This window comes from Physeter macrocephalus, chromosome 2 (genome assembly GCF_002837175.3).
Source record: "Physeter macrocephalus isolate SW-GA chromosome 2, ASM283717v5, whole genome shotgun sequence".
Taxonomy (NCBI): domain Eukaryota; kingdom Metazoa; phylum Chordata; class Mammalia; order Artiodactyla; family Physeteridae; genus Physeter; species Physeter macrocephalus.
Window position 1 is genome coordinate 84,044,305 of NC_041215.1, and position 14,111 is coordinate 84,058,415.

A 14,111-nucleotide genomic window follows, 5' to 3' on the forward strand; every position below is an offset into this window, starting at 1 on the left:
CCACATCTTCTTTATCCATTCATCTGTTGATGGACACTTAGGTTGCTTCCATGTCCTGGCTATTGTAAATAGAGCTGCAATGAACATTTTGGTACATGACTCTTTTTGAATTATGGTTTTCTCAGGGTATATGCCCAGTAGTGGGATTGCTGGGTCGTATGGTAGTTCTATTTGTAGTTTTTTAAGGAACCTCCATACTGTTCTCCATAGTGGCTGTATCAATTTACTTTCCCACCAACAGTGCAAGAGGGTTCCCTTTTCTCCACATCCTCTCCAGCATTGATTGTTTGCAGATTTTTTGATGATGGCCATTCTGACCAGTGTGAGATGATATCTCATTGTAATTTTGATTTGCATTTCTCTAATGATTAATGATATTGAGCATTCTTTCACGTGTTTAATGGCAATCTGTATATCTGACCCCTCTTTATCTTTATCTTTATCTGGGCCATTCTCAGTGTTGGATTTGTAACCTTGAGGGTTGAAGGAACATCTTCCTCTGAGACAAAAAGCAGGCTTGCTTACTGTTTGCTATAAAACAGCCAATTCCCCAAGTTTAGGATTCTTTCCCTGCAGCAGTGCCCTCATCCATTGGGGTCCATCTGCATCACCCCCTGGGGAACCGATGTGACATTTGACACTCTGGTTACCTCTTTTGCTTTGAGTAATAAAGTCTTTCAAAACTGAGTCATAAGTCACATGTCTTCTGTGAGCATCCATGAACTGTGGCAAGTTAATATGTTAGCTGGAAAGTTGGGTGAAAAGTCTCAGACACCTCACAGCTGTTGGCAGCATGGCTTCATCAAGGATGTAGACGATCACAATCAGAAAAACCCAGCACCCTCAAGGCACAATAAAGTGAATTCTCAAAAGGAAAGTTCAGTGCTTCAGAGATAAATTGAAGATGTAAACTGAAAATACTCCTTCACTAGTGAAAACAAAACTTTCAGACTAGAAAAAAATATTTTAAGGGATTTTGAATTTATATTAATACCTTAAATCCAGTGCTTTATTTTAACTAGGGTTATTTATGAGTGTTATGCTCAGAATGGGGTAAAATGGTAATTTTATAAAATTTGGAGATTCTACAATATAAATCAAAAAGAAAAATGCCATTTACAAGCCTTGAGAAGAATTTCCTTCTTTAATTTAAACGGATTTATTTACTATATTATTTCATCATTTATTGCTTCTTAATAATATGGTAAATAACTCAGTTCAAGAGTCATGATTTAAACATCTACTTTCCAAACTCCAGCTTCCATTTTTGCTGAGGTAAAAGTATACATCATCTTTCAAACTGAATTCTTAGATTTGGCGTTGGAAATTATTTCCCTGCTGCTTTGAAAAGGGAAAATAAATTCTAAACCTTTCTAAGTACTACTTGGTTATAAAGAATTCTATAGTATGGATAAGTCCCAACTGAACTAATTATAATTTGAATGCCATGGGCATTCAAATGATGAAACGGGATCTAGAAGTCAAGTCTTTGGGGTAAGAAACAGGATTTGTTAGGATTTGACCTTAATTACCGTATAAGCTTGAAAAAGTAACCACTCCGTTCTTCAATTTTAAAAAAATTACTATTGCAAGAGATATCATTCCTCCTCCCTCAAGGCCCAAGAATAATGTAAAAAGAAAAATTTCCCTGGCAAGCTACCAGATAATGACAGCAGAGAAAGCAAGAGTGAGGGAGTGAGAATGAGAGAGAGAAAAATTCTCCATTTTGCAGGACTATAAAGTATAGGGCTTATGCTAGAAGCATTTTATCATAGCAACATGTTCTATAACTGTTTTCCTTAGAAACAGCATTAACTAACTGGAAGATGACCCACTCATTTTGTAGAATGAGAGTGTAATGTAAGTTTAAAAATCTCTTATTCAAAATCAGGACTATTAAAGAGAAATTTATCCAGCACTTACCATTTACTTAGCTCAACAGCTCCAGAAATTATGTGTTTCTTCTCTTAAAACAAAGAAATCCCAAACAACAGTAATTTGACAAATATTTCTTTGACATGTTTTTTTTTCTACCATAATTCTAGAACCTCTATTTTGGAACTTTACTATTCATGCTTTCCAAGTTTCCTATTAGTAAAAAATTCAAAATTAAGTAACAATTTTGATACCTACCAGGACACTGTATTCAGATTGCTGATGTTATGACTTTAAATCACAATATACCTACCCTCTGTGGGTTCCCCATTCATTTTCTGTCACATTGACCAGTTTTACATCAGTGAAATTTAAGATATTAATTCCAATAAGGCAGTTTGAAGGTGTATGTTCGATTGGGAAAGGCAGAAATTTTTTCAAACATTATCGCCATCCTCAGATACTCAAGTGATGTGAACACATGAACATTACCACGCAGTAAGAGCCACCTGCTACAATCAATCTTAAATGAAAATAGAGCACTTCTCCCACTCAAGAAGGCCTGGAAACAGTCCAAAGCAAGATCTCCCTTTGGCTAATTTACAAAGTGTATGGGGAGAGATAAATTAGGAGTTTGGGATTAACATATACCCACTACTATATATAAAACAGATAACCAACAAGGACCTACTGTATAGCACAGGTAATTATACTCAGTATTTTTTAATAACCTATAAGGGAAAATAATCTGAAAAAAATATATATATATGTATGTATAACTGAATCACACTGCTGTACACCTGAAACTAACACAACATTGTAAATCAACTATACTCCAATTTAAAAAAAAAGGCAAACCAAGGCAGGGCAGTCAACCAGAGCCTTATGGTTTGCATGCCAAAAGCCTGCAATATTTATGTATCTTCACCTAATAAATGAAAGAGGATTTTTAAAAAGAGAAAGATTTTTTTGGTAAAAGTTTCAAGGTTTTTTTTTTGTTAACCTTGATATATTTTATGATAATTCCATTCCTCCAGGAGAAACACTACCATGTTGGCACAAATGTCCACCTCAAACAGAACAATGAGAGCTCTAAGATAAAATTCTCCTGTTTTTTTTTTTTTCAGTGACCTTTTACATGTCAAAGCACAGAATCTCTTAGTTTTGAGTACAAAATAATGGCCAGAGTAGGAATATATTTTAAAAGCTCCTTTTTGCTGCTATCAATTTTGAAACTCTAAGTGGAGTCGAGATTTCTGTGACGTGCTCCAGCCTGTTGAAGTCATGGGTCTCTTACTGGTTTGCCCTGATGACCTAAAATTACCAGCTTCACCTCACACTGACCTTGTTCGTGCTGTTAAAAAAATCATTTGCCTTTTTTAACCAGGCTTTCCTTTCCACCATGAGCCGACCAAATTCCTCTTGAAGCCAATTCAGTTTCTGGTTAGAGAGCTGTAGGTGTTCTTTCTCCACATACTCCTTGGAGAGCAGAATCCCCAGTGCCTCACTCTTCAGCTTCTCCACTGCAGAATTCCATTCCTACAAGAGATCACTCTTCAGTTTATTTTATACATCCTCCCCTTTGGAATCTCTGGTAAGACTCAGAGGACATTTACATGTGTTGAATGTATCAGCAACCTGTCATTATTTTCAAATCATAAAGGAGTCAATGCTACATTCCAGGTTTGAGTAACAAGACGTAGGTAAAAAAAGAAAGAGACACAGAAAAGAGGTTAAAAAAGGGAGAGGGGATGATAGTAGAAAGGGGCAGGTCAATTGGGATGTATGATTGATGGAGGGTCTGGTTGCCCTGAATTCAGGTCACTTGCCATTTCTCTTAACAATACCTGAAAATATACCCAAAATATGGTCATCAGTGTTTTTCAATCTCTAACTCATTTTTACCTATTTTTATTCATTTAAGTATAAAAACATTTCTCTCTCACAATTTAGTCTCACTGGCAATGTGGGCAAATATGCACAAGAAAGGAAGGGAAAGCTCATAGTATATGGTTGTTTGTTCATCTGCCTACACTTAGAACTGAAATTAAGACCTGTTACTCTGCACAAAGTTAATAGTTGTTATTGTGCAGTATTCTCTCCTTCCTGACCCCAGTTTCACCTCTCAATGTTTCACTATTAATGATTTATAAACATTTCAACAAAGGAAAAGAGGTAGTTTTTAACTTTCTATTGCATGAGGGTGAAAAACAGTAAATAGAGAAGAAAGAAAATAATAAGAGTTGAAGTTACTCAGACATATTAACATTCAATTTATTTGAAGGGAAATGCAAACTTCTTGCAAAAGAACTGAAGACAGATCTAGTTTCATAAAATAACGCTTATCTCTAACATAGGAGTCTTGTTAGCAGATTTTCTGGTACCCATCTCAGCTGAGACTGAGCAGTGAGCATATGCTGTTTGTTAAAGCATCAGAAGTTTATCACCAAATTTAAAAAATCACAGTCTGACTCCATCCTGGCTTGCTGCCCAGTGCAAAATGTCCTAATATTAAGTTACATTTGTTACATTATATTGTATAAAATAATACAATTTTAGTGCAATTTACTGCTATCATTTCCATTCATTTATTTCACAAGACAACTAAATACTGTGTACCTGGGACCATTTAGGATAGCTGTTTTGGGGACTATAAAGAAAGAATAAAATATAGTTCTTTTCTTTAACAATACATAAATTGCTATTTTATATAATTTTATATATACTGCATTATGAAGTGTATTAAATACATGCTGTTTCTACAAACACACAAATACACGTACATACACACAAAATGGTAGCATTTCAAATCACAGTTGGTAGATGCTGAAGATAGAAATTGTACATATTATTTTATGGACTTCATAGAACCTGTTCTAGTAATTGTGTAAGCGAAAAATATTTTCATCAATGGATGCAAGAGTAAGTATGGTAGATTAAGGAATTGGCATTTTTTTTAGCACCAATTACGAGCTTATGTTTTGTAAGTAAAACCCTCACAAACTTAGGTTAGATGTTATTATTTTCCTAGTATTTACACAGGCTCAGAGGAGTATGTTATTCAAGGCTACATATCCAGTAAGTGGCAGAACTAAGACTATTCACAGGTTTGTATACAATGCTACATTCCAGGGAACTGAGGGTAGAGAGATTCCAGAATCTCCAAATTTCTCAGTGAGTGCAAAAGCAATACTCTTAGGCATGAAGATGGGCTATGTGAGTTCTCAAGATCCTTCATTTCTTAAAGAGCTATTTGTCCCCATTTAAGGACTGCTAATATGTGCCATGACATTATTTCGTGAAGCACTGTAAATATCCCTCCCACTTAAAAACCACTACTTTAACCTTATCGGGAAAAAGCAAATATTTCTAAAGCAGTTAGCATAATTTCTGGCATACATAATAGGCACTCACTAAATATTAGTCTCACTTTTCTTCCCGTCAGTTTTATCATGGTTCATTAGTGCCCCAAAATTTGTTCATTATTTATGGGAATTCCTGTTTCCCAGTTCTAAAATAACAATAGTGGAAGCCTTCTCCAAATGTACTGGTCAGTGTTATGTATTGATCAATAATATGAGATAAGCAAAATAAAGCAGGTTTCTTTACTGTAGTACTTCTTAGAATTTTTACTATGTTAACATGCACTGAGACTCCTAGAGGGAAACGTGGTGTGAAATGTTTTGGACAAACTCCTTTGACCAAGAAACCATTTGTTTGCTAATCATCTCAGGGGACCAATGCTCCGGCTGAAACAATGCTGAGAAACACTACAGTTGTGGCTAAAAGGAGCTGAACCAGCTACACGTTTTTGCTTTCACAAGTCTTTGTTTCTTTTTTTGTTTTGTCCCAATCCAGCTACCCAGTTAGTCCGTTTCCTGTCTTTTGGATCCATTCTCTATTTTCTGTCTGTTAAGATCTGTGGGGCATTAATCCTCAATGAACTCAAGTAAGAAATGCTCAATATGTGAAGACATAGAGTAAAGCAGGTAATTCTTTCAAAAAATTGGCATTGACCAGAATCTTCTGTACTCGTTAGTGGAAGAACACTTAACAAATATGGAGAAGCTAGGGGAGGCCCAGAGAGCTGGGGGAAGGAAAGTGGAGAGGAGGTCAGGATATGGAGAGATAGGTTACAGCCATTACGTGCTCAGTCTGGACAAAACTAAACTCTACGGTTTTGGTAACTTAACCTTACGCAAGAGCATAAGGGTTGATTCTTCTTCCCATATGCTAGCACTGTGCTAAATGCTTTACATATAGTATCTCACTTATCTTCACCACACCCCTACAAGGTAGGAACTATTATTATCTTCATTTTACAGATGGGGTAACTGAGGCTCAGAAGGGTTAAGAACTTGCCCAAGGTCTCAACACTAGTAGGTGAAAGAGCCAGAACTCAAATTCAGGTAGTTTGACTCTAGAACCTGCTCTCTCAACCAGTATCCTGGCCTCAGCTCTGCAGAGAGGTGATAAACAGTGCTTTTTACACCACAGAAAGATTGAACACATTAACTTAGAATTACAGAGGTGAAACTTCCATAAGGTCTGGATAAGACCTGAAACTGATAAAAGTCCTTATATGACCCTGGGATTTTCTGATTTGAAATTAGAAGCCTTATTATTTCTAAATAAACACAATGCCTTACATATATAACTGAGAATTTACAGCCAAACTCAAGCTATATTTTGCTTAGCACTGGACCAAAATAATAAAGTTCTTCTCTATGAATAAGAAGAGAAATACTTGTTCTCTAACAGAGTTCATAAATCTGCCTTTAGTATAAATTTTGCAAACAACATTAAAGAGAGACTTCTGGAGTAGAGCCAAGTCTCTGAAAACCCACTGTAACCTTGTGCTTCATAATGTGTTATAGAAAGTGGGCTGTGACCTTCCAAGGAAACTGTAAAGGACCATTTTGTGCCTCCTATCTTTTCTTATTCTCCATCCCCAGTCTTTTTAATTACATTTTCACATGAACTCTGTGGGCAGTAAATGAAGCTGGGTCCACTCAATATTTCTATGCAATCTTCTCAGAAAATTGGTTCTGTTTTCTTTGGGCAATCTATAGGCAGTCTCTGATGCACTTCCATACCGTTCTGATGATGTATTTCCCCAGCCATTTTTCTTAGGGGATGCTTCACCTATTTTATTTTTGAGACAAAACTTTCCAGAGTCATCTGAATCCAGCATGCTATTTAAAAAACTTAGTTGTCCCTGTTGTCCAGGCTGGAGGAGCTCAACAGAGAAAATCTTCGTCCTTTTTCTCTAAGCCATTGCTGCCTGCCTGCTAAGTATTAAACCTCTGACTGGGTTTCAGTCACTTTGCAATAAAATATTTCCAGTACTTGTCCCCACCAGCAGAAAGCCAAAGCCTGCCATTTCCTTGGCTTTTCAGTTTGACAGATGGACCTGTGTATCTCTGAGCCAATAAAGACGTGTGGCACTGTGTGTTCCTGGGCTCAGGGTGTGTCCACAGGTCACTCCATTACTTTCCTTCTTCACTCACAGTAGTAACCCTTTTAAACTGTACCTTTCAGTATTTCATTTGCTGAGGAAATGGAGCTTCTCCTGCATCCCTTGATTGTAAGGGTACTTTTAAGAGGATTAGCACTGATAGACAAGAAGGCGAAAATGTTTTCTTCTCCCCCCACCCCCTTTTTTTTAACAGTCCCAGGTTAGCTTTTCAAATAAAATTATGGATTGGTATAAAAATTATCCAGCCATTCAATTTAAAAAGTAAAAAAAAATATTAGCTACTCCAATGGAAAAGAAACAAAATACTCCCAATATGTTTAGTAAGCTTGTATTCACTTGCAGACTTCCCTGATGAAGTGGATGGGGTGTGTTTAAATGACCCAGTACCACGTGGTAAATTATTTTCCTTATAAATTTGACTTCAGAATATAATTTTTAAGTGGGAGAAGATGGACAAGAAACAATAGGGAACATATTTATAAACTGCTAAGAAACTATCAGTTGTGGAGATGACTAGCCCAGATCACATGTGGCAGAAACATGTGTCCGGCTCATGTGTAGGCCCCGTGCCATGGCCGCTTCGGAGGACATCTCATTAGATATAGCTCATTTCTCGTTCAGTCTTTTAAGTCTACAGTCCCATTTGGTTCAGCAACGAGGAGAATTAACTCACTGACAACAAATCATAGAATTTTACATGACTGCATTAACAGATGGGACAAACAAAATAAACCTGGCGATTTTAATCAGAGAATATTTGAAAGCCTGCTTTGAGTAGAAATTTTTTGAGAAGAAATGTTTATGCTTTTGGAGAATGGCAGTGAGCCCTTGAAAAGCTGAAAGTCTCTGATCATGCCGAGCTGGATGGCCAGCTGGGCCACAGTTACTTCTTTTTTTTTTTTTTTTTTTGCAGTACGCAGGCCTCTCACTGTTGTGGACTCTCCCGTTGCGGAGCACAGGCTCCGGACGCGCAGGCTCAGCGGCCATGGCTCACGGGCCCAGCCGCTCTGCGGCATGTGGGATCTTCCCGGACCGGGGCACGAACCCACGTCCCCTGCACCGGCAGGCGGACTCTCAACCATTGCGCCACCAGGGAAGCCCCACAGTTACTTCTCATGCTCCTTTCCCAGGCATTTCTCACCGACATACACAAAAGCAAGGGTCATCTCACTCTTGGATGAGTACAGAGTTCAGTGTCCACAGGCCATCTGAACTCTGCCCTCTGTGATGCATTTCAGCAGAGACACAGACAGACTGCAAACAGGGAAGAACTGTGATTTTGTGTATCACCTAGAGATGAAAGAATTGTGGTGTTTTGCCTCGTGGCCATTAGGAAGAAATCATAGCTACTGAATCAAGGGGCGCCTGTGGGCAAGAGCAGAGAAATGGAAACACACGTTTTAATTTCAAACTTAGTAAGTGGCCTCCCGCAGGGCATTTTGCTTTCCTGAGTCTTACTTCTCTGCAGTGCAGAAAGAGCCACCACCATTTCACATGTGCTTCGGCTTCTCTAGTGAAACAGACGTAAATTCAATGGTGAATTGGCTGTGCTTCAAATTCCTGGATTTCAGGCCCTACTAAGATTTGGGTTTTTAGCTATATTTTCCATAATTACCCTACTGGATTTGGGACTGACAGTTTACAGCAGAAATGACAGATGTCACCAAAGCAATCTTTGAATAATAGTTGCTGCTTTCTTTCTTCTCAGTCCATTCAAATATTCCAAAAGATGCAGGAAAAAACATGGCTTGGAAGCTTCTTGTTTCCTTTATTCTGTTCAGTGCTTGGCCACCAAGTGGAGCCTGTGGTTCAGGCACACAGAGCAGGGTGTTTGTTGCTCATACTGAAGCAAAAGGATGTGTGGCAGAATAAATTTTTTAAATCAAATAAAATCATAACAAATTACACTCATAAGCAAGTCTTCAAAATAACGTTTGGAGCAAAATACATTTATTTCTTTCTTCCTTGGTTCAACATAGTTTTTGGATAAAAGTTTAATTACACAGGAAGTCGTGAAGAAATTGTCCCAAGATTTGTGTTTTCTGAGAATCATTATTTTTTCTTTAGTGTCCTGTCCTTGTTTTTCTTAGATTTTTGTTCCTCTTAATCACATTTCCTTCAAGTTGATTAAGTAAGGAGTAGAGCCAGATTGGGGGCTATTGATGTTTCCAATTTTTAAATCAAAATTAATAAAGTCTAGCTGGACAAATTATTTTCATCTAACACAATTTGCCTACAATCAGTATGCCACTGGCCGACTAGGTGATTGCAGTTTATATTAATGTCATCAAAAGACTTACTTTTTAATTTTCTAGAGAATCTGTTGGAGATATCTTCAGGATCTCAACATGTAATTCAACCATGGGGAGAATTACTAGGTTTTGATGTTCACTTCTTAAGAAGATTTCCCTAAATCAAGCAGATTAAGTTGGGAAGGGGGTATCCGTATATTTTACCCACAAGGAACATCAGATATAGATTAGAACAATGACTTTTAGTTGTTATGTACAAGATCAATGTAAGAAAACCAATAACATTCCTAGATAGCAACAATAGCCAATTATCTTTTCTAATAAAGATCCCATTTATAAGAGCAATAAACATTATGAGGCAGTCATTTGTTCAACTATGTATTTGGCAGGTCTAGTCTATGCCAAGCATTCTTCTAAATACTCCATCTAGGGCAGTGAATTTAGCTCCAGGGTTAGTGACGGTGGTGGTGCACCATGTATTTTATTTTGTTTATAACCAATAAACATGGTAAATCAGTACAGTGTCTGGTTAGTTTGAAGATGACCACACTGTAGAATAGAGACAAGTAGAGCAGGTTAGGGGGCTCTCAGGTGCCATGCAGGGCGGGAGTTGTGTGCAGTATTAAATATGGCGGTCAGGGTAGGTTTTTTGAGTAGTGAGATTTGAGCCAAGATGGGCAGGAAGTGAGGGGATGAGCCAAGAGGATCTCTGGAGACAGAATTTTCCAGGTTGAGGGCACAGCTAGAGTAAAGGCTCCCAGGTGGGAGTTTTCCTGCTGGGGTGGAGGAACAGCAAGGACACAGCGCGGTAGAGCTGAGTGTCCCACGGAGGAAGCAGGAGGAGAAGCAGTAAGAGGGGCATGGTGGGGGCAGAGTAGGAGGATCCAGAGGCAGGGCCTTGTAAACACTGAAGTCTTTTATTCTGAGGGAAGTGTGAAGCTGTTGGAAGGTCTGGGGCATAGGGTCTGACATAACTTTAAAAAAAGACAAAAATAAAAGCACAGGGCTGTCGTTTGAGAATACTTTGCTGGTGGAGGGGAGCAGAGAGCATGCACGGTGATTCCTGAGGAAGCTACTGCAATTAGCCAGGAAAGATGGAGGTAGGTCATTCCCCAGGACAGCATTGGAGATCATGAGAAATGATAGGATATTCTGGATCTACTTAGATGACACAGCCCAGGTGATTTCCTATGAGTAAGAGGAAGAAGAATCAAGACTCTTTTGACCTGAGTAACTGGATGGATTGAGTTGCCCTTAACTGAGATATGAATAATAAGGCAGAAGAGATTTTAAGTGGGAAGAAGAAGAATTCAGTTTCTGACATCCTCTTGAGCCTGTCTCTCTGGAAAGGCTGTGCTTAAGCTCCTGAATTCAGTACCCACCACCCACTTCTACACACACACACACACACACACACACACACACACACACACACCCCTCACACACACTCACAAACTCACATTCTATTGGCAAATACTGTCACAGATTCCTCCCAAATATGCCCTAAGCCTTTTAGACTGGAACAGTCTATTTAAAGGACTATGAAGAATAAAGGCTTCAAGTTGCCTATAAGGAAAATAAGATCCCAAACCTAAAGTAGCAAGAATAAACTAAATACCCAGCAGTTTCAAATACATTTTTAAATGCACAGACATGTGTGTAACATACACAGTCAGTGGTTCTTCTTGTTTCTGGAATGCAGAAGCAAAATGACTACGAAAGCCAGCTACCATGAGGTGATGCTGCACCTCAATCCCAGGTAGTAGGAATGCCTCAAAGAAATGGTGTGAAGCCAGTAACATATTCAACACATTCAGTTTTCAAAAGTACTGCACAGTGATAGGTAAGAAGTGACAGTACTAGGGCTTCCCTGGTGGCGCAGTGGTTGAGAGTCCGCCTGCCGATGCAGGGGACACGGGTTCGTGCCCCAGTCCGGGAAGATCCCACATGCCGCAGAGCGGCTGGGCCCGTGAGCCATGGCCGCTGAGCCTGCGCGTCCGGAGCCTGTGCTCCGCAACGGGAGAGGCCACAGCAGTGAGAGGCCCGCGTACCGGAAAAAAAAAAAAAAAAGAAGTGACAGTACTTTTCAAAATGCGAGGGTTCGGGTAAAACACACTGGTGACATCAAACAATTTCCCTTTACTGTTTCTTGTGATAATTCATACAAAGTGAGATGTGTCTAACCCTTTCTGATTACCCGCTAAAAGCCCCCTTGTGAGCAGTTCCTTTATGTCTTTCTCAGTCTGGGTTCTCAGGGGCTTACTGAATATGTGAAGAAAAAACTTTAAGTCTCTTCATCACTTAGATGTGGAGTCTAAAAAAGTCAAACTCATAGAAACAGAGTAGAAAAGTGATTGCCAGGGGCTGGGGGGTGGAGGAAATAAGGAGACATTGGTAGGAGAGTAAAAACTTTCATCTATAAAATGAAGAAGTTCTGAGGAGCTAATGTAAAACGTGGTGATTAGAGTTAACGCTGTACTATATAATTGAAATTTCTAAGGGAATACACTGTACTATATAACTGAAATTTACATATCCACAGAGATAAATATGTGAGGTGATAGATGTGTTGATTAACTAGATGGAGGGGAATCCTTTCACAACATATACGTATATGAAATCATTATGATAAACACTCCAAATAGCTTACAATTTTGTGCCAATTATACCTCAATAAAACTGAAAAAAGAAAAAGTTTAAATCTCTGGATTCATGATGCAGGAAATCCCTGTACACAACTACCAGGTTTACAAAGAATCCAAACAGCCTGCATCACCCTTTCTGTGCCTGTACTCCCCACCAACACCCTGTTACCATCCTGGGAGTGTGCAAGCGTGCAGCTTCAGAGGAGAAAGTACCGTGGTGCTTTGTCCTTAACAATAGGTGCAACTCGGAGGCAGTGTTAGCTTTGGCCACTCTGCAGATCACTTTACTTTTCAACATTACCTGAAATTGCATTATTGTGTTTGGGTTAATAAAACGTTCACTTCCAAAAATCGGTAGTAGGGTGGTGGAAAAGAAAAGAAAAAAGAAAAACAAAAGTCAAGGATGGTTAAGAAGTTGGCAGACATTCACACATTAGTGTGAATAGATTGCTTTCCTCTTAGCGCTTGAGAACTGCAGCATTGCGTCCACCGTCATGAAGTTTTGCCCATTATTTCTCTGTTGCCTCAGAATCGGGAGAGTTCCCATAGAACTGTGTTTAGTTTGTAGTCTCAATGATGACCATGCAGTAGATAGAGAGAGAGAGACTCATGACTTCCTAGCCAAACTAAATGTCACTTATGAACAGCAGTTTAGAAGTCCAGCCAGAGCTGACTCAGGGTAACATTTTGCTGCCAGGTTCCTGTCCAGTGGAGTCATCCACTGACCCAACTAACACTAGCTGTGTTTAACTCATGTCCCAGACCCATCTACTGGGTGTTACAGGGAATCCAGAAATGAATACATCATGGCCCTTGTTTTTTAGAATTTCACAGCTGTGGGGAAATCAGACATGTGAACGACTGAAATTCCAGGAAGGCATTAATTGCTTTAATTGAGAAATAAGCAACACTCTAAGAAGGGAAAGACAAGTACTGGAGAGATCAACAACCATTTCAGAGAAGGAATCTGGACCAATGCTGAGCCTATAGGTCATCAACGAAACTCACTCCCTAGGCTGAAGTGGATACATAGAGCTTTAGACAGATCCTCTCTGCCCAATGTACTGACCTCAAAATATTATCCAGACATCCTGAATGTGGGTGCTTTGTCTTGCTTCTTAGCCAGTTTCTGTCGGGTCCAATCTTGAACTACATACTAAATTCTGTCCACGGCTTCTGTTTCTGCTTAGATTTTCTGCCTCAGTTGCTAACACTTTGCCCTGACTTCTACTCCTCCTCCTCCTCTTTGGTAACCAAATTATGACCTCAGGCTAGCCTGCTTTTTAGCTTTATTCTTACCACGTCAACTCTAAGATTATAATTAGCAACTAACTTTGAAAAAGAAGAGGAAGAAAATAGGGGAAAAGAGATTCTCTGTGAGGGGTCCAACTAACCCAAATCTCAGAGGTGAGAAAGTCTGTGGTACGCATGGGAGTGATAAGCAGACCAAGGAAGCTTAGATTCATGGAGACGTACAGGCTTGGGGGCAGGCAAAGGGCAGGTCATGGGGGGCTTTAAAAGTCACAAGAGTCTGTATTTTATTTTGTATCCAAAGGGCATTTTAGGAGATGTCTGAGAAAAAACTGGCCTAGTCTCAGCTTGTCCAAAGGTAATTTTGATGACGTCATAAATGATTAACTGCAAAACAGAAAGACTGGAGGCCCAGATGACAGTTAGGCGTGTGGCAGGATAATTTACTGTGTTCTTCCTATATTGTCCTATCTGCCCTGTTTCAAGAAGAAAGTCAATTATTTTCTATGCCCCTCTTGCCTTAGTGAAGTTTATATTAAGACCAAAAGCAGAACTTATCTGCAAGTCATTTTCCCTCCTGCCTTTTGTAAAAAGACTAAGTCCAATAAA

General features: G+C 39.1%; 1 protein-coding gene across 12 annotated transcripts in view; it reads right to left on the reverse strand.

Annotated features, from left to right (window-relative positions):
* CCDC141 (coiled-coil domain containing 141) overlaps window positions 1-14,111 on the reverse strand; it is a 210,708-nt gene that overhangs the window by 106,441 nt on the left and 90,156 nt on the right. For all 12 annotated transcript variants that reach the window (XR_008618774.1, XR_008618778.1, XR_008618777.1 and 9 more), the window contains exon 7: window positions 3,220-3,414. Coding sequence is in view for 6 of the 12 variants with exons in the window: in XM_055088821.1 (XP_054944796.1) it covers window positions 3,220-3,414 (195 nt within the window). In the remaining 6 variants the exon portion in view is untranslated. The remainder of the gene's footprint in view (window positions 1-3,219; window positions 3,415-14,111) is intronic.